This window comes from Aulonocara stuartgranti, assembly GCF_965226115.1.
Source record: "Aulonocara stuartgranti genome assembly, chromosome: 7".
In the NCBI taxonomy this organism is placed as follows: domain Eukaryota; kingdom Metazoa; phylum Chordata; class Actinopteri; order Cichliformes; family Cichlidae; genus Aulonocara; species Aulonocara stuartgranti.
The window spans coordinates 51,477,733-51,502,760 of NC_138945.1; the positions used below are offsets into that span (position 1 = coordinate 51,477,733).

Genomic DNA, 25,028 nt, shown 5'->3' on the forward strand with positions numbered 1-25,028 from the left:
ACATTTGCTGTGTGGGCAATGGCTGCTTCAAAGCCACCTGCAGTTCCATATTTACCACAGCCTGCGCAAACAGCAGTGAACGAAGGCTCCGCAGGCACCTGCTGTTAGCCGGTACATGAAGCTGTCTGTAGTTTACAAGGATGTTGTGTGATCATATTTCCTGAGACAAAACAGTGTACTTCCTAAACACATTGTGCAGCTGTTAGGGCGGAAAAAAAGCAAGTGTAAATGAAGTTGGATGTGATCCAAGCTTTTTAAAGAGTTGTTTATTGTGTTATGGGTTGAGATCTAGTTGTTATCCTTGTCTTTTTTACCCCTACACAAACCAGTTTTATTTTTTTCACCAGTGATGGCTTGAGATAAGTCAATTGAATTCAACCCCCTCCCCCCCGTAATATAACTGGATCAGGGAGTTGAGTCAGACACAAACACCTACGCCATGCGCTGTCATCTCGAGGCAGTTTTTAAATGGTTTTAGCCCCATAACTTAAATCTGTGACTCTAAAGTGGGATATGCTTCATGTGTTGTACACCTTAAAATCCCAGTTCATTCAAATTACTTCCTGTTACTTTTGTATATACACTAGGCTATAACTTCAGGTGTATAGCCTAGTGCAACCCTATTAATGTCTCCATGTGCAGATTTTCTAAAAATACACTATATTGCCAAAAGTATTCACTCACCCATCCAAATCATTGAATTCAGGTGTTCCAATCACTTCCAGTTGAATATAATCAAGAAGCTAGGCATGTAGACTGCTTCTACAAACATTTGTGAAAGAATTTGTCACTCTCAGGAACTCAGGGAATTGCAGTGTGGTACCCTGATAGGACGTCACCTGTGCAGCAAGTCCAGTCGTGAAATTTTCTCGCTACTAAATATTCCGCAGTCGCAGTCACAGTCAGTGGGTGTTTCCTATTCCAATGTGCCAGTGCACACTGTGTGCCAGTGCACAAAGCAAGGTTCATACAGACATGGATGACGGAGTTTGATGTAGAAGAACTTGACTGGCCTGCACACAGTCCTGACCTCAAACTGACCCTCAGCCCCTCCCAGTGAAGCAGGCTTGTTGCTTAGAACCAGTGTAAAGACAACTGATTTACCTTCAGTTTTATGTATGAGTATATGTGTATGTATGTGGGGTTATATTAACTACACACAAACCCTTTGTTGATGTGTCATGTTGCTGATAGTTAATGTGCATTTAAAGTTCCATTTAACTTCATTAATAATAAAACACTTCTTCCTTTCTGTTCCTTCCAGAGATGGCAAGCTGGGTCTCCATCCTTCTCTTCCTCTTCTGGCTGTCAGTCTCTCAAGCCCAAGGGGGGAGTGGAAAAATCCCCACTGTGGAATTCATCTCTGAAACCCTGATTAACAATGTGGTCCAGGACCCACAGACTGGTCGCATCTACCTGGGAGCAGTCAACAATATCTTCCAGCTGAGCCCGTCCCTCCAGAAGGAGGCCCGCACTGAGACGGGCCCAAAAAAAGATGCCAAAACATGTACACCTCCTGCTTCAGGCTGTCAGGACACAGTGCTCATGCCCAACAGCAACAAACTTCTGCTGGTCCACCCATCCAATGGTTCACTAATAGTATGTGGCAGTCGGTACAGAGGCATATGTTCCCTCCTCAACCTGTCTAATGTAGAACAAGAGTTGTATTACAATGACAACAAAGGAGAGAGGACTTACGTGGCTAGCATAGAGGATAATGTGAACGTGGTGAGCGTCATGTCCAACTACACAAAAAATGGCCGGACCTTCAAAGTGTTCCTTGTTGGAAAGGGCTATGGAAACCTGGACAGTACAAAACTAATCAGCACACGAATCCTTGAGGACTACCAGGACTGGGTTGTGTTTGAGAACATCATTGAGGCATCAGCGGTACAGACGGCGCCATTTGTCCTCAAGTACTTACACGACTTCCGACATGCCTTCAAAGAGGATGGTTTTGTGTATTTCCTCTTTTCTCGGACTCTCGATGGCACAGATAACAAAAACTTGACTTTTGTGTCTCGTCTTTGTGAAAATGACCAACATTACTATTCGTACACAGAGCTCCAGTTAACCTGCGGTACAAACAACCGGTACAACAAAGTCCAAGCTGCATATGTGACTTTTCCAGGAAAAGAGCTGGCACGGGTCATGTCTCAATCTGGTAATTATGGGACGGTCACCTCATTCACAAAAGTCCTCTTCATGGTGGCTCATCCAGATGACGACGAAAGCGACTCTGCTCTCTGCATGTACCCGCTGAACTCCATCAATCAGCAGCTGATGGATATAATCAGTGCATGCTACAGTGACTCTGGGGAGATTTCTGGGGTTCCTGCTGTGGACGTACCCTACTCATCTCAAACCTACACAGCATGCACTTCAAAAATTTCTGTAAGTGCTTCTTTGTCAGCTGACTCTAATTTAAAAGAATGTTTTGAAAAACTCAGATTAGTATAATCTTTAATGCAGTTATCACTTTTTATTATAAAATCTCAACATTTAATTCGTTCCCTGGATAACTTGTAATCTGACCAAGTCTTAAAAAACAAGGCTCATACACTTCCTTTACAATGCAACAGTGTCCAATGAGAATTTGTGAAAGACACAATTCTTGTAGTCTCTGTACACCACCACAGTGGATTTTAAATCACACAATCAAGACGTGGCTAAAGTGCAGACTTTCTACTTTAATTAGGGGGCTTCAGTATTTTTTGGGGTTTTTTGTTTAGCATTTGTCTGAATCTAAGCAGAGAGTATAGCCCTGTACACTTCACATTTCATCCTTCTGTTTCTGTTTCGATCAGCAGTCACAGTAATCAGACAGTAGTGACCCAGTTTCAGTGGCAGCTATATATGCCCAATCTGATCATGAGCTGCTTCTCACCCCTCCATATTTTTCTCTACCCATCATTCTGGTTCAGGCTGTTAATCTTGGTCTAAGAAGGTTGGAAAGAAAAGCGTCTGGACTTTAAGTTGCTTGAAGACGTTTCACCTCTCATCCGAGAAGCTCCTTCAGTTCTAGGGTCAAATGGTGGAAAGTTCCAGATTTAAGCCCTGTGGGAGGATTCCCCCAAAAGGGACAATATATTCTTTTCCTAATCACACAAGCCAAGGTGTAAAAAAAGGGGTGTAGGTCCCAATCAGCCAAGGTTTCGGATAAGCTCATTGTGAAACCTAGCCCCACCCTATCATGTGATTTCTTGAGGTCAAATGGCCCAGGATGCAAGTGGCCGTGAAGGGATCTCAAAACTTGATTATAGATAGCAGACAGTTGGTGTCGTAAGCCACCGCCTCTGTTCAAAGATGGCTGTCCACAGTGGACATAGATGGCTTCTTTCACTTCTCTTTAAATCTGGGACTCTCCACCATTTGACCCTAGAACTGAAGAAGCTTCTCGGATGAGAGGTGAAACGTCTTCAAGCAACTTAAAGAAGTCCAGACACTTTTCTTTCCAAGCTCCTTAGACTACGATGACATGGATGACTGAGAACCTTCACAGACATGCTGTTTATCTTCAATCAATCAATCAATCTTTATTTATAAAGCACTTTTCATACAAAAAAAATGTAGCACAAAGTGCTTTACATAGTTAAAAGCAGCCCACCCCACCCTCCAACTCACTCCCCACACTCTCATTAACATAAATGATGTGAATACACACATATTCCCCCCCCCCCCCCCCCCCCCAAACACACACACACACACACACACACGCACACTTAAAGAGTAAAAACTGGGCTGGGCTCGCAAGAGCCAAGTGAGGAAACACTATAACAGGGAGCTGTCTGCACCGGGAGCCGGTCACAGACCGCAGCCTCCAGGCTGGGCACACAGCAGGAGGGAGGCAAAGGAGCCCCCCTTGGTTTCACCTATCCAAAGATTTTTTTATTTCAGAACTGTAAAGGTTCTTTCAGATTTTCTTTGGCAAAGTTTAATCTGATCCTCTTGTTATTGAGTGTAACCGATAGTTTGAACCTTGTTCTATTCCCATTCATGGAGGTGTTGTGATATGTCTACCACCCCTGGGTGTTTTTGACTTAGATGTTATGAAGCCATTTTTCTTATCTATGGAAATAATTTTTCTCAGGTCTTTATGTGTTGCTGAGCTGGCCATTTCATTCCTTATTTTCTAAGAAAGTACCAGATTTTTAATTTTTTTTTATTCCTGAAGTTTTTATTATTTCTGTCCAACCATCTATTCGCTTCCGCTTATCCTTTTTCAGGGTTGTGAGGGGCGTCTGGAGCCTATCCCAGCTGTCTTAGGGTGGGAGGCAGGGTACACTGTGGACAGGTCACCAGATTCTGGTTTATTTTTTCAGCTGAATGCTAGCCTATCTCACTTGCACTGACATGTATTTGGGGATTTTTATTTACAATTAGAAAGAAAAGCTATAAAATGTAAATTCGACACTTCAAACCACCTTCAAATATTACGTCCACTTCATTTGTCATGAAGTAACAAGGGAACTGGCCTCACCTGGAACTACTTGTCAGTCGAATATCCAGTTGGTTTTAAACCTCTAAAAAAGGGGGACTGTGTATAAAAATGGCTCAAATTCTCAAAGAAGTTTTGGCAAAGATTTGCTAAAATGCCTTGAGTTAAAGCTTAAAGTTTAACTTCAATCACTTATTGATTGTTTGATTTAGAACCAGCCTTTGTGGTGTAGAAAAATAAAACCACCAAAATTACGCCTTTGTTCAAGTTATAGGCCGAACTTTAATATGGATCACTCTCCTCTCTCCATGTACTAAATACACTTGTCAAATTTGGCGGTCTATTCATGTTTTAAAATTTTCCCTTTGCTGCCTCTGACATGTCAAGACCGCTGCTACCCTGCACCACTGGTTGATATTTTAGCTGTTTCACATCTCCAGCTCCCACCATAGGGTCTGCAGCTGTAGGGTATTTACTTTAGAGAGACTGAGCTTAATACCGAGATCAGTACCTACTCAGAAATACTTGAAGTATTCCATGAACAATTTTAATATGCCAAAGACTTTTTTAGTTATGGCCCAACTTAACTGGTTATTTTACATTTTTTACTTGCATGTATTAGTAGTTTCTTGTTAAGTGATCGTTAACACGAGTTTTCCTATTGTTCTCGTCTCAGACTTCCAACTCTAAAGCAAATACTTACTTGTAATTTTTATTCATTATTTTAATTCATTATTGTAATCAAAGAAATGATCAGTCAAAACAAAGCCAATTTTAGATTGTAGATTAAAATGGTCGAGTGTTCAAAGCACATTTCCCATCTCTGTTATAAAGTTTAAGTAGGATACGAACAGTACTGCAAAGACAGTTAATGTTATTGGAGTGAAAAGCAAGCAATGTCTGATCGTCCCTTCTTGTTATCCTTTCCCTTTACAGAAGGATGCATTGGGAAACTTCAAGTGTGGTGCAGAACATTTGCTTTCGCCTCTGGCAAGCAAGCCAGCATTTGCCTTAAAGGCAGATGCAGCGTTGACCATGTCGGTCCATCTGACTGCTGTAACTGTTGCTGTGGAGAATGACCACACGATCGCCTTTTTGGGCAGCGCCAACGGAGAGGTCTTCAAGGTTGAGTTCTCTTGTGGTTTTTTTTGTTGGATATTTTTTTCCTCAGTTTAAACTTTTATCTGAGAGAAGGTGTATCAAGTGAATTTAAAACCTCAAATTTCTCTTACCTTTTGTCTTTTGTTTATTTTGTCCAGGTACACCTGAGACCAGGTGAATATGGCAACGAGCCGTACTCCTATGTTGGCAACAACATAGGAGAGAAGGTCAACAAGAACCTTTTCCTTGACCAAAGCCAGAGCCACCTCTACATTACCACAGAGAAAAGGGTGTGTGTGTATATTTAACACTTATTATACATTAAAATTCTGGCAGAGTACTTGCTGGTGCTAAGACTGAGCTCCACAAAGACTGTATTCATTTAAAAGAGAAAAAATTGATCCAAACCCAAAAACTATGCTGTGGTTATGCACGGAGAAAAGCCTGTATGGTGCCACTGTAGAAAGCTGCCTTGATTAAAATGAGAGATGTTGCTTTCAAAATGTCTTATAATATAAAACAAAGTGTTAATAGCTCTGCTGAGCAGCCTCAGTCTAATGTGGAGAGGAAAGCTCACTGTCTTAGAGAGCGGGCACATACAATACCATTTAAATATTGAGATGGTATTTTTAGAAGGGAAGACATGGACTTCACAGATCACAATCAAAAGTAGCAACGCTAGCTGCATTAAGAATAGATAAACAGATCTATACAGAATCATGGCTTTGTTCTTACATCCACACAGCTGACCAATCACAGCACGAGTATTAGCATTTTATAAAAAATAAATAAATATATAATAATCAAAATTATTTGCTCCATTGCTTTTTTAAGTTTGCGATTTCAGAAGTTTTGCTTTCATTATATTGACTCACATCTGTTTCTGCAGAGGGGGAAGAGTTTCTAATGTTGATGCTGTTAAACATTCAGATTTTATCTGAAAAATACTGATGTCTTGAAATAAGATCTAATGGATTGGCTTTTACATGTAAAAAAGAAAACAATTTCACGCTGGTTACAGTAAACATTCAGTGCTTTGTGTTGAATAAACTAAGTAATTAAACATGGGGAGAAGACAGGAGAGACCCCACTCGCTCCCACTCTGCACACCTGCAACATACTAAGGAACATTTACAGCTACACTTTAAATACTTGTTATTTTTGTCCAGTGTCTCCCGTAAGGTGCACCTTTGATCATATTTCACGTTGTAATAATCCAGATCACCAAGGTGCCAGTGCAGACGTGCCTCGAAATGAAAGACTGCCAATCATGCGTGGGACTGAGGGACCCTTACTGTGGCTGGTGTGTTTTGGAGGGCAGGTAAGGATCACACACACACACACACACACACACACACACACACGTACATTCTTACATGCATTTACAAATGCATGCACACAGCAACAGACTAACACAAACACCCACACATGCAATTCCATCTGTAAAACACAGCAGGATATTTGTTCAGTGTTTTATTGCAGACACTTTTAGTACCCCTCAGTGTTTATATTCCATCTCCTGTTGTCCGTGCAGCCGTAAGGAATTAAAGCTGTTTGTCAGCCCCACACGGCGAAGGCAGGCTGTGCAATTTACTCTCATCAGTCTATATTTATCAGGGTCTGGAGGGTAGAAAAGTGCGCATGTATCATGTGTTTTACAGGGATGTGATCATGACTAGGAAAAAGAAGCAAACTCTGTCCCTCTGGAACTATCTGATATATCCGATGCTCTTACTGTGCAACATTGTGCATGCTATTTAGTATTAGAGCTGAAATCTATTTATCAGTTGATAAGTCAATTGACAGAATATGAATCAACAACTTTTCATAAAGAATTAATCAATTCAGTCATTTCTCAGGCAAACGATTCGATGATTTGAGCATTTGAATAGGATAATTCTGCAATTTTTCTTTTCCTTCAATTGCTCCAAATGATTTGAAGCAGTGCTTAGTTCGTTTGCTTCTCATTTATGAAAAAAATTCAGTCCGCGTGATTTACAGTGCAAATTTGATGTTGCATTATATCCTGTACTTCTGTTTATGTGCACAATATCAGTTCATCTCTATGTTAGTTTGTATTTCCTTCAGAGTATGTATTTTAGTCTTTGCTGCATTTAGTGCTAGATTTATTTTATCAAAAAGAAGTCACATGTTTTTATCGCTCCTGTGTATTTTGTCTGATTGCAAAGTCATTTTTTGTCTTTAACAGTTTCATTTCTTGCATCATCACATAATATGAATAGCTTCATTAAAATTATGTCCTATTAACCAAATACCTTAGATGATCACAGCTGGGAAGCTTGAACAAAGGAGTATTTTTTTTAGTACTTTGCTTAAAGGTTTATATATATATATATATATATATATATATATATATATATATATATATATATATATAAGTAGGGTCACACAGTTAAAATGACCCTACTAATGTAGTTACCATTGAGGACCTTGCATGTTTTTCTTTTTGATACATAAATCTTTATTTTGTGGAAGTCACGTAGGCATTGAGTTGTTATTTACAAACTGACTTTTTGTGAAAGCATTCATGGCATGTGCAGCTCAGGCTGATGGGATTTTCTCATCCTTCGTCTGAAGGTGTACCAGGAGGTCTGAGTGCCGACGGGCAGAGGAGAAGAATGGCTGGTTGTGGAGCCCCAAGCAGCAGTGTGTCAAGATTGTATCCTTCTCTCCTTCAAACCTTTCCTGCAGAAAGACCGGCAAGGTACAGCTCTGTTTGTTCCTCACTCAAACTGTCTCTGACTTCCTTTGTTCTCTTTTATTGTCCCTCTTTTCTCTGCAGTACCTAACTCCACTTACATGCAGAGACTGAGTAATAAACTGGGAATCAAAGACCTCGAGCTCTAGGTCTTCCAGCTCTGTATTGATCCACCCAGAAAAATCCAAACTGTCTTATTATAACCTGCATGGCTGATTGTCTGAAGATGGAGAGCCTCTTCCTATTCCCCCATTTTTTACTTCTTCTGTGTTCCTGCCCGTCTGACTCACACATGAATTCCCATCAGCAGCATGTCACTCCTTTCTCTTTCTCAGTTTCTTTCTTTAAAAAGAGAAACAGTTTCTTTATTATAACTTTGGTTACACAGAGATACAAATTCAGTGAGATGTTACGGGCTAAGAAGCCACAGTTTCCAGTCAGTATGTTTTTGTCTGTCCAGGTGAACATCAATATTCCCTCCCTTCCTACCATTGGACACTCTGACCGTCTGCAATGCAAGATTGAGTCTTTCCAGAGTAACGGCATCATGTCAGACTCTGGTGAGGTCTCCTGTGATCTGCCCCAGCCTGGGCTTATACCGAAAACACCTGAGGGCCAAGGTATGGTCTCTTTAATTACCCTGCCATGTTTCTGTCGTCTTTAAGGTCTAATGTCTGTGCTTCTCCATGATGGTTAACGCTGCATTACTAACTGGCCAAGGTGGGAAATGGGCTGAAAAAAACATGAGGTTAAGTTAATGTCAGCTGGCAAATTCTCCATCATTTTGTTGAAGAACTTACAGTGTCCAACAAATTTGCACCAGAAAATTGCACGAAATCAACACACTAATCTAATTTAAGCTTTATTATTTCAGTTTATAGTTTTTTGTATCAGTAGTCAGCAAACATCTTGCCCAAAACAAAGTGAGTCCCATAAAAAAAGTCCTTTATAAAACAAAACATGGAACTTTTTTTAAATACAGCTCAAGTTTTGGCTTTTATACACTAATATGCAGTTCAGGCAGTTAAATAATCACTGAACTGATTCTGAGGAGATTTATCAAAATATTTAATCGCTCTGTTTTTTGTCTTTAAATGTACAAGCATACTTCACATCTTTTATATGATAAAACTTGTATTCACATAAACAGCTAGTGTATCACATTTTAACCACTGTTTTACTGTATCTTCAGACTTTGTGGCCGTGGCTATCAGGATCTTTGTGAATGAGACTGTGGAGTTGGCCACGCGGGAATTCATGTTCTACAACTGTGCTGCCACAGTGAGGAAATCTGAAAACACACCGTGAGTCAGGCTGTTAATCTTTCAGTTCTGCTCTGTCACTCAGTGAAAATACACAGTGACATGGAACACAGCATCATCTGACAACCTTGATGTAAATGTATCACCGTGCATGAGCAGATGAGAGATCAAGGCTCTGTTTGTAAATTGTGATGCATGGTGGTTTTGAATGCACCTCTTGCATTTTCACTCCTGCTTCTATTACCAAGCCGAGGAAATTGCCTCAGTTTCCTTTTCATTAATCAAAAAAAGAAAGTCGATCCTGGCTGTTTTTTTCCCCTCATTTTTTTCTGCATTTCTTTCACACAGAGGAACGTGTGATGAACGAGCTTTGCTTATGTGAAGTTGCAGAGATCCATTTCATTGTCAGCAACATAGATTTTTGTGCCGGACGCTCTCTTATGAGTTTGCATGTTTTAGATGTTGTTTGTGTGTGCTTTTGTGTGTGCATGCTCTACCCTGATTGTGCATGTGAAAGTATTTCCTTATCCAAGTTGGTCCATATTTCTGTGTTTTCAGGTGCATGTCATGTGTAAGCAGTCAGTGGGGATGTCAGTGGAACACGCAGGACCACACCTGCAGCGATGCGGACAACAGCGTGGTTGTTTCCCACATCATCAAGCACCGTCAGGTTAGTTCTTTCTAGAGCTGTGAGTTCAGTGACAGGTCAAGGACTCTTTTCTGTCATGTATGTGTGTGATAGATGTGGAGAACGACTATACCACAAGTTTTAAAGGACACATCTAAACTTTACATGTGATTCACCGCCTGAGTGGTCCAAACTCCTCCTGAAAAATTAATAAATACACAAATCCCACTATCAGCTGCCACCATCTTGCATGACAAACGTTGCAGGGTGGAGGATATCAGATTCCAAGTCAGCGGATGTTTCAGCGATATAGTTATCTGTCGTCACAGATGAGGGTGTCCGTTAAGTGGTTAGCATGTTTAAAATGTAAATTATTAAAGTATCTAATTTGTTTTCATTCTGTTTCAGAGCGCAAACTGTCCTCGGTTCGAGAATCCAGATCCTGTGCTCATCCCTGTGGGCTACAAGACTCGAATCAGCTTTGAAGGCATAAATCTGAAACATTACCAGGTAAACTGGCCCCACTCCACCCCCAACATGCATCTGAGTTCCAGGGAAAGAAACACTCTCTTTCTGTTTGTGGATATCCCTTTGACAGAAAAAAGGAAAAACACAACAGGTTCATTTTTAGGCTAAAAGAAAGGAGAATGAGCCAAACTTGTTTCAGTTTTTTCTACTCTTGCATCTGTTAGTGATCTGTAAGTGATGATACCGCACTCTTACCAACTGTTTAAATGTTGCAAAAAAAAAAAAAAGTTAACTTAAAGAGATTGAAAGGAAGCAAAAATGGCTCCTTTAGACAGTGAATGAACTTTGGGGGCCACACCAAAGTCCAATATAAGATAAATAAGGATTATTTTGTCTGTGAATCATGCAAAGCTACTCTGGTAAAGTTCAATTTTGGAATTTGAAGTAATGATAATAGTTCCCCTTTAACCCTCTCAGGCTCAAATTAAACTTTTTGTTGCTAATGCACAACCAAGTCCTGCAGTGGTACTTCTGAGTAAAAAAAACCCCCATAAAATATGTATGTGGGGTAATCAGGTTGTTAGTTTTTAACTGTTGCAAATCGGCAACGCCTGCCTTGAGAGGGTTAAGGCTGGAGTTTTCTGTTGGAAGAGGGCTTAAAACTTACTTTTTACCATTCAACCGTAGCGAACAGGTGTGAGGACACCCAACTTTGTGAACAGAATTACTCAAAAAATCTTGTGAATACAATAACTCAAGACGGACGTCTCCTTGGATGTTTAAACTTACCATAGGCAAATCAAGGAAGTTAAGGGGTGGCACTGGGGACCGTCAGTATTTTTGTTTTTGTCATGATTATGCAGAGTATCTTTCCACATGAATAACATTACAAATCCCAATTCTTACTATCAGACAGCAATATAAGCTGTAACAGTTCACTTAGTTGTCACAACATACATCTTGATCATTTTCTTTGAATGTGTGAGTTCTGATGGACTTTATTGGTGCAGGTTCCCGGGGATCCATTCATGTTTCATCAATCAAGGTTTTGACAGCTGATCTTTTACAGCTGTGAAAATCTACATTTTTAAGCCCTGTGTGAAGGTTTTGTAATCACACAGCTTTCTGGGCTGTTTCCCTTTTGGTTGTTGTGTGTATATGTTCAGTGTTGCTGATTTGATTTTACACACTTGAGTAGGATCAGAGAAACTGCAATTGTTTCCATGCTCTATACAAAGAAGAGCATCAGAGAACAGTACTGTAAAAGTATGATCAGCATGAATACACATCAGCATTTTTGTGTTTGTTTGTGTGGTTCTGCAGGGTCATCATTTCACCATTGGCAGTGAGCTGATGACAAAGGAAGAAGATGTCTCGTTTGAGGGGGGACCATTCTACACATTCAGTGGCTTCAATGTGAGCATGACCCCTCGTTTGACATTTGTCTTGATGCAACACACTCAACACAGGTCTTTGCACTGTGACTGGTTTGTGGTCCTAGTATTCAAAGTACAACCTAGAAATACACTGAAAGAGTGAATGTATATATTCTGCAGCAAAAAAACTGTGTGAAGACTTTCTGTTTGTGAACAGCTGTATTTATGTTCCACATTTATAAAAGAAGTCAACCTTTAGCCTTTTTTCACATTCCCTTTGATATTCTCTAGCTCCCTCTAATGGACATGCTCCCCTCGCTGGAGAGTTAAACACCATCTCCACATTGTGAACTTTGTGATTGGGAAGCTCAAACAGTGCTTAGCCTCCAGCTATGTTCTTTTCCAACATTGATTTCTGTAGCTGAAAATCTGCCAGACTGGGTATATATTCTTTTTTCTTTCTTATTTTCCCTTGGCGTGGGGGAGCAGCAGCCCACACTGTTTGCAGAGAAGAGCTTAAGTGCCATTAATCACAGGATTCTGTATTAATAATTCATTTTCTTCCAATTTCTTAGTTTTTCTATGATAAGTCACCGGAGACCAATGTTCTGTTCTACGTGAAGGACAAGGAGTCTGGCGAGAAGATGGACAGCACGGTGAACGGTGTGTCTTCACATATTAATGAGGAGATTTCATTTTAATGCCCTGTGTGTACACGGCAAGTCGCACTGTGGGGCTTCAGCTGGATTTAAGGAAGCTACCTTTAATCTGCACTTGAAAATTACAAAACATTACTGCACAATCTAACAGCTTTGTACATGAAGGATTCAGATAAATGTATGTTACTGCAGGAGTCACTTGAAATTAGATTGTCCATCAATTTTTCATTGAGGATGCAAGAATATGCTCTTTGAATGTACAATAACATAATATTGTTTTTGTTTCCTCACTATTATCTCTACAGTCACACTGTACAACTGTGCCGTTGAGAGGAACGACTGTAGTCTTTGTAAGAACGCCGACCCAAAGTACAAGTGTGTGTGGTGCAGCAAGAAGCTGGCGTGTGTGTATGAGAAGCTCTGCGATCCTCTCCCCAGCAACACAGAGTGTCCTGACCCTGAGATCACCAATGTGAGTCGTCACAGTGCTGTCATGACTTCATGTTTACCTTTGAAATGGAAACTGTACCTTCTTTAAAATCTTGTGATTGGATGTAAAAACACATTGACTGTGGTGATTGGACTGAGGTCTTCACTGGCCGTGTATTTTTCTTCCACAGAGGAGTTGGGAGTGTGTTTCTCCTTGAGAGTGTGCGGCGCTGTTCCTTAGCACATGTCGATCGGATCAATTCTTTGTTTGTTCACCTAATTGTTCGTGCCTCTTTGTCATTGATAAAAATCCATCAGTAATTGTGTTTATATCATTCTGACAGAGGCTATCACCTAACCCGCTGCAGCCTGACAGACAGAGATACTGCAGATAAATCACCATGACTTTGTATGTTGTTGAGATTCAACTTAACAACTATACAAAGGATTCCAGTGAGATTTTCTGAAGACGTTGAGAGTCTGCAGTGTTGACCTTTATGGTTTTATTATTCATAGACACTTGTGCCCATGTTCAGGTTAAACATATGATAAGGGACACAGTGCAGTAAACATCATACCTGTTATACATTAGCATGCTAGCTTTGTCATTGTGAGCATGTTAATGTTACAGTGCAGTGTGAAGCACCATTATCTCTTTAAGTACAGCCTTGCAGGAATGCTGCACACTGTGTGTGTCTCGCATTAGTGTATTTTATTTGAAGTTGAATTCACATTTTTTAAATTAAAAAATTACAGGAAAAATATTCAAATTTCATATTTTACTATAAAATGTTCAATTTATCTCGTCACAAAAATGTTTGTTTTTGTTTTGTATTTACCAGAACATCTGCTTTTATATTTTAGTCAAATTTTCTGACCTACAAATACAATATGGGTCATGTTCAAATACATGCAGACATGCATACAGATGTGACTCATACAGTATTGATGTAATTCTCCACTTGGCCTTGAATGTTAAATACTTAAGTCAGCTCAATAGTGGTTAAACAGACTGTGTAAATCTCTTGTATGTTCTTATTGCACAAATAATCTGGTTAAATCCATTTCCAATCCCTTCTTCCTATAAACACCCTCCTATTGCATCTCCACATCCAGATCAGCCCTCTTTTCGGCCCCGTGCTGGGAGGCATCTCCATCACCATCAGCGGTTCCAACCTCGGCATCGATCAGGGAGACATTAAAAGCATCACGGTGGCTGGGAAGCCCTGCATTCATGAGCCAGAAAAATACTCCGTCTCCAAAAGGTAAAGTTGCCCACATGCAGTTGTGCACTATGCACAGGAAATGTAACCCACCTGGAGGCCATTCAAATGGCATATGGACAGGTTTTATCAAGTCTCTTTTTAAATGTTGTATACTTAACTGTGTTAGGAATACTTTCCTTTTGCTCAGGATAACCTGACTACAGGTTTTAATTAGCTCATTCTACAACTGTATTGATCTGAGTCTCCAGACACAGTTTGATTTAGAGACAGTCACAGTTTCCAGAGGGAAATGTCAGTAGTAGAAGTATTCACTTTTTTTCCTTTTCTTTTCACAAATGTGCAAGACAACAATGTAAAAAAGTCACGTTACAGATTGATTGTTCAGTAAACTTTTTATAACCGTTCAAGCCAGGGTCAGTCTAAATAAAGAGTGGGCCAATCAGCCTTTTAATGATGTTTTGGTTTTTAAGCATATCATTTGAATATATTTAAGTTATTTTCTGGATAGGAACATAAGGCGCAGATTAAAGTGAAATTAAAGCTATAATATTTGCATGTAAAATATAGTGAGGTATAACAGCAGAATATTGAAACACTTTAGTAAAATACAAGTACATGGAAATTTTACTTAAGTTCTGCACTTAAATAAATGTACTGAACTTATTTGCTTTCTGCTGCTACTACACCACTGAATGGCACTCAAGCACTTGCACATGGCTGCTGATTGAGAGGGTCTTCTTTTTTTTTGCCCTAATGTTGCACACATCCTTTGAGATACATGTGTTCATCAAAGCACTGTACAGGCAGTGCAGAATTATTAGGCAAGTTGTATTTTTGAGGAATAATGTTATTATTGAACAACAACCATGTTCTCAATGAACCTAAAAAACTCATTAATATCAAAGCTGAATGTTTTTGGAAGTAGTTTTTAGTTTGTTTTTAGTTTTAGCTATTTTAGGGGGATATCTGTGTGTGCAGGTGACTATTACTGTGCATAATTATTAGGCAACTTAACAAAAAACAAATATATACCCATGTCAATTATTTATTTTTACCAGTGAAACCAATATAACATCTCCACATTCACAAATATACATTTCTGACATTCAAAAACAAAACAAAAACAAATCAGCGACCAATATAGCCACCTTTCTTTGCAAGGACACTCAAAAGCCTGCCATCCATGGATTCTGTCAGTGTTTTGATCTGTTCACCATCAACATTACGTGCAGCAGCAACCACAGCCTCCCAGACACTGTTCAGAGAGGTGTACTGTTTTCCCTCCTTGTAAATCTCACATTTGATGATGGACCACAGGTTCTCAATGGGGTTCAGATCAGGTGAACAAGGTGGCCATGTCATTAGTTTTTCTTCTTTTATACCCTTTCTTGCCAGCCACGCTGTGGAGTACTTGGACGCGTGTGATGGAGCATTGTCCTGCATGAAAATCATGTTTTGCTTGAAGGATGCAGACTTCTTCCTGTACCACTGCTTGAAGAAGGTGTCTTCCAGAAACTGGCAGTAGGACTGGGAGTTGAGCTTGACTCCATCCTCAACCCGAAAAGGCCCCACAAGCTCATCTTTGATGATACCAGCCCAAACCAGTACTCCACCTCCACCTTGCTGGCGTCTGAGTCGGACTGGAGCTCTCTGCCCTTTACCAATCCAGCCACGGGCCCATCCATCTGGCCCATCAAGACTCACTCTCATTACATCAGTCCATAAAACCTTAGAAAAATCAGTCTTGAGATATTTCTTGGCCCAGTCTTGACGTTTCAGCTTGTGTGTCTTGTTCAGTGGTGGTCGTCTTTCAGCCTTTCTTACCTTGGCCATGTCTCTGAGTATTGCACACCTTGTGCTTTTGGGCACTCCAGTGATGTTGCAGCTCTGAAATATGGCCAAACTGGTGGCAAGTGGCATCTTGGCAGCTGCACGCTTGACTTTTCTCAGTTCATGGGCAGTTATTTTGCGCCTTGGTTTTTCCACACACTTCTTGCGACCCTGTTGACTATTTTGAATGAAACGCTTGATTGTTCGATGATCACGCTTCAGAAGCTTTGCAATTTTGTGACTGCTGCATCCCTCTGCAAGATATCTCACTATTTTTGACTTTTCTGAGCCCGTCAAGTCCTTCTTTTGACCCATTTTGCCAAAGGAAAGGACGTTGCCTAATAATTATGCACACCTGATATAGGGTGTTGATGTCATTAGACCACACCCCTTCTCATTACAGAGATGCACATCACCTAATATGCTTAATTGGTAGTAGGCTTTCGAGCCTATACAGCTTGGAGTAAGACAACATGCATGAAGAGGATGATGTGGACAAAATACTCATTTGCCTAATAATTCTGCACTCCCTGTAAGTACTGTATATGTCAGTGATTTGATAGTGTCACACACAACTTCTTCTGGTGGTCTATTCATGCTTCAGGCACTACCTCATCCTTCTACCTCAGGTGTTAAATGGACTGAGCGCTGTGAAAAACATTGAATGAACTTTAGGTCAAGTCAAGCAAACTGTACTTCAATAACAGCTGTGTTTAAAAAGTGCTCACTTCATACAAATGGTCTATAAAAGAGAAAACGGCCACATCATTGCCCCACAGCCGCTGGCCAGAACTGTTGACACCTGGCAGGATGGAGCCACATTTATGACAAAATCTTGCCCCACCATCTGCATGATGAGACATAAAATAGGATTTATGAGACCAGATGGAAGTGTTTCTCCCTTAAATCATCCACTCTTGGTGCTAAATGCCTCTGTGCTCCTGCTGTTAGTTGTCCTGCGTGTTTGTGCAGCAGGTTGTTCCTCATTTGCCTAAAATCTGGGCAGAGTTTGCATTGTGTTATTTCACTCTTTCACATCTTAGTTGGAGCTGCTGGTTGTTTGGTCATGACCTTCCTGTTGGAGGCGTGCTATGAATGATGACCATTTCATCAGCTCTGCATTTTCCCTCAGAACTGTTTATCACATGGTTTCTGTTAAACTCCAGACATTGACATTCATAAAAGAAAATCCCTACAGGGACAGAAGCAGAGAAATTGTCTGAAGAAATCACGCTACACTCATAGCTGCTTAGTCAAACAAATAATTAAACAGTTGAACCTGAATGTGAACAAACAAAAACAACTGACTGCAGTTTTTTAACTGTTGCCTTATCTACTAAACTAAAACAAGAGTTTTAGTTGTTAACTATGTCAGTGATGGTCTAAAGATTACAAAATCAGACTTCTCCAGTGTTTCCAGTTTGTTCTCTTAAATGGCAAATCCAGGTTCAATAGTTGTGTAGGGTGGACACCCTGTCTAAATGATGAGACCTAAAAGGCACATACAGCTGACTGTCATCTGCATAGACATGATAAGAAATGTCAGTAAAAGATTGGACGATGCCAAAGAAAGGAAATAATATAATATGAACCCTGTGGACCTGGACTGAACCCTGTGGAACCCCACACATGAACCTGCTCATCCTAATAGAGAAAATCCTGTCTGATAAGAAGGAGGAAAACCAACACAGCACCAGAAATATAACCCAAAACCTAGAACCTATTAAGTAAAATGTTATGGTCAATGGTATCAAAGGTTACACTTAGATGAAGTAAAATGATTACAGAACAAACCCCTGCAGCAGAATCCACTGAAAGACCTTTATGGATAAAGATAGGGGTCCAGTGGTGTGCTGCTTTTGAAAGCCAGACTGAAAAGGGTCAAAAATCTGTCATTTGCATAGTAAAGATTTGAACTGGCTTTCTAAAATCATTTTAATCATTCAAAATTACCAATAGAGCTGGCATCAAAATTGGACTTATTCTGTAAAGAAGTTACAACAGCATGTTTAAAGTAGGATTACCTCAATGAGCTATTAATGAAGCAATGATGGACCAATGCTTGTGAGAGTCCCAGACAGGACAGAAGGAGGAACTAACTGTATGGTCACCATGAGCATGATGAGGGTTTCATCTTGCCTTTTACTGCAGTCAAGTCATGTAGTCAAGAAGTAAATGATTCAGGACACCGAGCACCATTGTTACAGGCGGAGGAACCCGAGGAGATTTTGAAGTTCAGGACCATCATCTTATTTACAAAATGACTGAAAAAACAATCACAATCAGAAAGTAACAGAACATGCAAAGGTGCTGTTGACGGTTTCAAATAATACCCTTGGATTATTCTATTACAGTTTATTATTAAAATAAGAGGATCTAGCTTTTTTATTGCCTTATTATAAAAGTGAAGAAATTCTCTGAAATATTTACCATGGACCACCCAACCCATGGACTTCCACAGCTACTCTGCTTTTTAAAAGGAATGTCCAAGGCCACAAGTTCAGAGTTATTACCAGTTTTGTAAGGAGTGACCTGACTGAGAATGGCAAGGTAGTGTTCATTAATGGTGGCAGCAAGGAGCTCAACATTATTATCAGAAGAATTAGAAAAATTTAAAAAAGAAGAAAACTTGAAAATAACAGAATCATCAATGAAGCTCCTGCGCTTAACACAAACTTTGAAATAACAAGTACGAGTTACAAGAAAACAAATGAATTTATTAGGGGTGCAACGATACACAAAATTCACGGTTCGGTTCGGTTCGATACTTTGGTGTCACGGTTCGATATTTTTTCGATACAAAAAAATGTTCATGCCTTTTTAATTTGTCATTTATTAAAATTATAAATATATATTTTAACTCAAAAGTACAGTTTTTCCATTTAATGTCGCTGAAACAAAAGTAATTTAAAATATATATATATCTCAGGGCTCTCAAAATTTCAAAATCCCTGGTAGCCCTTCGGGCAGGGACTCTTCAGTTTTTGGTAGCCCAAAATAAATGTAAGTGGCCCGAATAAAAAAGAGAGCAATTTTTTGATTGATGTTTTGTTTCCTGTTTTGTTTCCTTTACAATATTATACATTAAAGTATAATATTGTAAAGGAAACAAAACATTAATCAAAAAATTGTTGAAAAACAAATTACAACATTGTATAAAAATTACAATCATCAACTCAAATACTTGGTTCTAATTGAACAGAAATTTCTATGAACTTGTAAGAACTGTGTAGGACATGAATCAGTCTGTGTCAGATCCTGAATTTGAAATTTCCACTGAAGTCACGGGTAAGAGGCATGTGGAACCAAGATCGAGGCCATTTGCTTTTTGAAGTTTGCAAAGACTGCTAAATTTTGCCAGTGGTAGTTCACTCTTTGCAACATAGTACGCTGTTCTAAACAGATTTTTCAGGTTTATTTTTAGTATGTTATTTGCAATTGGTGTTTGTTCTGGGAAAGATATTGCAGACTGAGCAATAATGCATTTCTTGCATTTCTAATGGGGGCCTTTCTTAAAATGACTGGTCCCAGTAACAAAGGCGCTTGTCGACTCAGAAATCGAGAGAAAACCAACAACACACCCGGCAGAACATTATGTTATTTACACGGGTGCACATAAGTGGTCCGCATGTGCGCATTCGCTGTCAAAATAAAAGACGCGCACCAGATAAGAAGTTGCAACGCGCGTTTGCGTCCATATAAAAAGCACTGTTTTTGTCCGCTAGAGTGGGATTTTCACGGCACATTCCGCACCACATCTCTGTGCTTTCATCATTTGTTTGAAACCAGCTCACCTCCTGCAACCACTTTTCCGAGAATACGCGCTTCTTTTGTGGTTCGGACTCCTTCTGACATTTCTTTGGAGGTAGAGGAACACTAAAGTAATTGCTTAAAGGAGCTTCTTCGACATCTTTAAGAGTTTTAAACAAATGTCTGTCCTCCTCCAGAAAATCTTATGTATGCAAGCACGCGTTGCAACTTCATATCTTGTGCGCGTTTTGTTTTTTTTTGTTTTTTTTGTTTTTTTGACAGCGAATGCGCACCTGCGGACCACTTATGTGCAGCCCCGGTTATATAGCTCGTCATATTGCAGCCACAGAAATTCTTTTGTCCAAGAAACCATAAAGCTGCACTTTCTTTTTGCCTTATAGTCTGATTTGTCATAACTTTTCCGTTTTGTGGTAAGCTTTTCTTTGGCTGTCACTTCTTCACCCTGACCTGTCTTATTTGGCTCAGCAGAACTAAAATATATATCCTGCTGCTTTTACACACATAACGGTCAGCAATTCTCTGCGTGATCAACCCCTCACATGTTTAAGCTTGCTGCAGGAGATTTCACTTGTCATGTTTGCATAGTAAGCTAACGATTGATAAGATGATGTCAGAGGAATTGGTGCGCAAATTATCATCACTCATCAATCAGTGCTGTCGCTCTCTATACACAGTTCGTGCGATTGCAAAGTGAAAGCAAAAAAACAAGCGCAAATTCAAACGTGATTTCAATATGTCACATATTGACAGTGGCTCACCGATGCCAATGACATAATTACCCAGCTACATTTCCGAAAGAATGCAAAAGCATTGACATATATTTTTCCTTCCTACAATAGCCCGACGGGCAGGGCAGAGATAGATTTTGGTAGCCCGACTGGAAAAATCGCTAGCCCCGGGACCTCGGGCTAGCGATTTTGCAAGCCCTGTATCTGATTGAGGAATCACTCATCTTTGGAAAAGAGAGTTTATTACAGAGAAATGGCTCTTTCCAAAATAAAAGCTATACTATACGCTTCTTCTGGGCTATATTCTCAGCAGCATATTGTAGCGGGTCAGGGCTGTTCGGGGTTCTGTTTGTACAGTTATGTTTTGTTTATGTTGCCATAGTGACGGGTGACGCCCTCTCGCTGCGACGGTGTGTCCTTCCGGGGTCAGAGGGCGCCCTGTGTGTTGTTGTTGCTGTTGCTGTGCGGTTGCCGTGCTGAGCAGTTAGCTAGCGGCAGTGTTCTTCTGCAGATGTCAATAAACGGCTGTGCTCCCTGGCTAGCAAGACCAAACGACACCTCCGTCTCCTCGTTGTCTGAGCTCGCCACATTGGTGTCAGAAGTGGGATGATGGTGGCACCCCATGTTCTGACCCTAGTGACTTTTCCCCGCCGGTCGTGACCGGCCGGTGCGCCAAAAGAAGGCACCTGGACATTTGCAGGACTTTGTGTGGGGTAATGGGGTCATCGGGGAAGACTGACCCCTTAGGTGGGGGCTATGTAGCGGGTCAGGGCTGTTCGGGGTTCTGTTTGTACAGTTGTGTTTTGTTTATGTTGCCATAGTGACGGGTGACGCCCTCTCGCTGCCACGGTGTGTCCTTCCGGGGTCAGAGGGCGCCCTGTGTGTTGGTGGTGTTGTTGTTGCTGTGCGGTTGCTGCGCTGAGCAGTTAGCTAGCGGCAGTGTTCTTCTGCAGATGTCAATAAACGGCTGTGCTCCCTGGCTAGCAAGACCAAACGACACCTCCGTCTCCTCGTTGTCTGAGCTCGCCACATTGGTGTCAGAAGTGGGATGATAGTGGCACCCCATGTTCTGACCCGAGTGACTTTTCCCCCGCCGGTCGTGACCGGCCGGTGCGCCAAAAGAAGGCACCTGGACATTTGCAAAGTGAAAGCAAAAAACAAGCGCAAATTCAAACGCGATTTTAATATGTCACATATTGACAGTGGCTCACCGATGCCAGTGACATAATTACCCAGCTACATTTCCGAAAGAATGCAAAAGCATTGACATATATTTTTCCTTCCTACAATAGCCCGACGGGCAGGGCAGAGATAGATTTTGGTAGCCCGACTGGAAAAATCGCTAGCCCCGGGACGTCGGGCTAGCGATTTTGCAAGACCTGTGTTACAGGCATGGCCCTTTAAGGATGAAGCCTGATGGGAAATGTATTCGGGATGTGTGTAGCGGGACTGCCTGGTGTGTGTGTGAAGAGAGAGAGCGGAGAAGGGGGAAAGTAAGGTTAGCTACAGAAGAGACGAAAAGAAAATAAATAAAAGGAATATAATAACTCCCTCGACAGCCAGAGTTGTGTCGGCGATGCTCGCTGTGAGTAAACTGTTTCAGCCCATTGTACGCGGTGTTCGTGCCTTAGAGAAGAAATAAAGTTCGGTGAAGCAGTTTCCTACGCCTCCTTCGATCTTTTTGCTAGCGGAGTTGACCTGTATAGTAAGCTGTTGCCGGCTACGAGTCAGTTACGGAACCTTCAAGTAACTGCCAGAGGTTTCCTTACTACGGTTCGGGGCCGCGGATCTGGCGCGGTAACACCTGTATCTGATTGAGGAAACACTCAGCTTTGGAAAAGAGAGTTTATTACAGAGAAATGGCTCTTTCCAAAATAAAAGCTATACTATACGCTTCTTCTGGGCTATATTCTCAGCAGCATATTGTAGCGGGTCAGGGCTGTTCGGGGTTCTGTTTGTACAGTTATGTTTTGTTTATGTTGCCATAGTGACGGGTGACGCCCTCTCGCTGCGACGGTGTGTCCTTCCGGGGTCAGAGGGCGCCCTGTGTGTTGGTGGTGTTGTTGTTGCTGTGCGGTTGCTGCGCTGAGCAGTTAGCTAGCGGCAGTGTTCTTCTGCAGATGTCAATAAACGGCTGTGCTCCCTGGCTAGCTCACGGGAAGCAAGACCAAACGACACTTCCGTCTCCTCGTTGTCTGAGCTCGCCACATTGGTGTCAGAAGTGGGATGATGGTGGCACCCCATGTTATGACCCGAGTGACTTTTCCCCCGCCGGGGCCCGTTCTTCGTACCTCGCTAAGTAAGTTAGCTGGATTTGATTGTTGACGATTTCGCGTGATCTTGGATCGTTCGGTTCCCCGAAGCTCATCCGGGACTTGCTGTCATAGCAACAGAGCCGTAAGCGTAAACCTGCTCGGGAGCAGGTTTACTTTATGTAAACAGGATTAGATCGCGGCCATGCAGGTATGTCCGCTTCATTTATACGAAAGCAACAGCGATATTCCACCACTGTTTCACCATAAATAAATAACATCAATGTAACCAAAGATAATGCAGCACTTGATCCTTTTATTGATTTCACACAGATACATACAGGTCATTTCCTAAAAAAGGGAAATGTACTATTAACATTCTATTACATGTATGTGATTATTACAGATGTAAGTCATATTTCAGAGTAGTAATAGTAAATTACTTCGTGTAAGCAAGATGAGAGACCACGGCTATAAAAGCGAAGGTGGATTTGGGAAGCCTGTCGCAGCCATGTCCTGTCCGTTTACGCGAGCAACCCATTGCGGAAGGTGCAAGATTGATAAGGAGAGTCCTCAGAATCCAGCGTATATTGCGGGACAGACAGGATCCTTTAGCTCAGCGCGACAGTGTGCTCATAGAGAGATATCGATTTTCCCGTGAGGATATTATTTACTTAACCAACTTGTTGACGAGAGGGTGCAGGACCACCACCTGTCTTTTTTTGCTCTGCCCTTTTCTTGGTTGCTGTTATGAACAAACAAACAGATTATTTCAGGGTTTCTTTGCAAGAGACTAAAAGCAATATAAGTGATAAATATTACCATTCTGTAGCATATTCTCATATTTCACTTCAAATTAAATCAAATCAAATCACTTTTATTGTCACATCACATGTGCAGGCACACTGGCACAGCACATGCGAGTGAAATTCTTGTGTGCGAGCCCCACAAGCAACAGAGATGTGCAAACACAACAACACAAACGAGCAAAATACAAGAATGGCCAACCTGAAACTAATAAATATATGTACAATATATAATAGTGTATGCATTTCTGGATGTGTATACTAAATATTTTCCTGTGTGTGTGTGTGTGTGTGTGTGTGTGTGTGTGTGTACACATTTTTACAAATTAAATAGTAAAAAAAAATAATAATAATAATAATAAAATATATAAAATATACAGAGTTGAATATGTGCAAAACAAGTGGCACTTTTACTTGTTCCCATGTTCTAGTGGGTCCTGTTGTGGCTCTAATGTGAAAGGGGATATAATATAACATGATATAATATAATGTAATATAATATTGGATAATATAGTGTGATATGATAAATCTACCCTACCGCCTACTGGTGTTGGCCAGAGGGGCCGATGGCGCGATATGGCAGCCTGGCTTCTGTCAGTCTGCCCCAGGGCAGCTGTGGCTACAACCGTAGCTGCCTCCACCAGTGTGTGAATGTGAGAGTGAATGAATAGTGGCATTGTCATGCGCTTTGGGTGCCTTGAAAAGCGCTATATAAATCAACTCCATTATTATTATTATTAATATTATTATTAAATTACTTACGAGTTTAATTTGTCAGCAACTTTCTGCCAGCCCTCTCTCCTTGCTTTTGCAGCCTTTGCAGTGTTCCCTTGCGTTTTAATTAAACTCTGAAACTCCTGAAATCCCTCACTCAAGAGTTCTTGCTCTGCTGCCGAAAAATACCGAGCGCGCTCCTTCGACATTTTCGCCGACCAATCAGAGGGTTTCCGATCAATGTTTCTACTATCGATGCGTAGCCCCTTTTACGACACCCAGTGATCTCACATTACTTCATCCAGCTGTACTAATCGTCAACAGCAGGTGTGTTCGGAGAACCGGATTAGCGAGCTCACGGTTAGCGCGATGATTTGGTCTTGGATGTGTCATTTGATCTTGGATGTAGTAAGCGACGTACGAAGAACGGGCCCCCGGTCGTGACCGGCCGGTGCGCCAAAAGAAGGCACCTGGACATTTGCAGGACTTTGTGTGGGGTAATGGGGTCGTCGGGGACGACTGACCCCTTAGGTGGGGGCTATGTAGGCGGGTCAGCGCTGTTCGGGGTTCTGTTTGTACAGTAATGTTTTGTTTATGTTGCCATAGTGACGGGTGACGCCT

General features: G+C 41.1%; 1 protein-coding gene across 3 annotated transcripts in view; it reads left to right on the forward strand.

The window, feature by feature from the left end:
* The window catches only part of LOC309711680 (plexin-B2-like), a 156,106-nt gene that overhangs the window by 83,181 nt on the left and 47,897 nt on the right, over positions 1-25,028 (forward strand). For all 3 annotated transcript variants that reach the window (XM_082542114.1, XM_082542116.1, XM_082542115.1), the window contains 13 exons: positions 1,265-2,394; positions 5,375-5,563; positions 5,698-5,829; positions 6,760-6,860; positions 8,138-8,264; positions 8,719-8,878; positions 9,451-9,562; positions 10,079-10,190; positions 10,557-10,658; positions 11,940-12,032; positions 12,568-12,655; positions 12,957-13,123; positions 14,197-14,345. In XM_082542114.1, coding sequence (XP_082398240.1) covers positions 1,267-2,394; positions 5,375-5,563; positions 5,698-5,829; positions 6,760-6,860; positions 8,138-8,264; positions 8,719-8,878; positions 9,451-9,562; positions 10,079-10,190; positions 10,557-10,658; positions 11,940-12,032; positions 12,568-12,655; positions 12,957-13,123; positions 14,197-14,345 — 2,660 coding nt within the window. In that variant the 5' untranslated portion in view covers positions 1,265-1,266. The remainder of the gene's footprint in view (positions 1-1,264; positions 2,395-5,374; positions 5,564-5,697; positions 5,830-6,759; positions 6,861-8,137; positions 8,265-8,718; positions 8,879-9,450; positions 9,563-10,078; positions 10,191-10,556; positions 10,659-11,939; positions 12,033-12,567; positions 12,656-12,956; positions 13,124-14,196; positions 14,346-25,028) is intronic.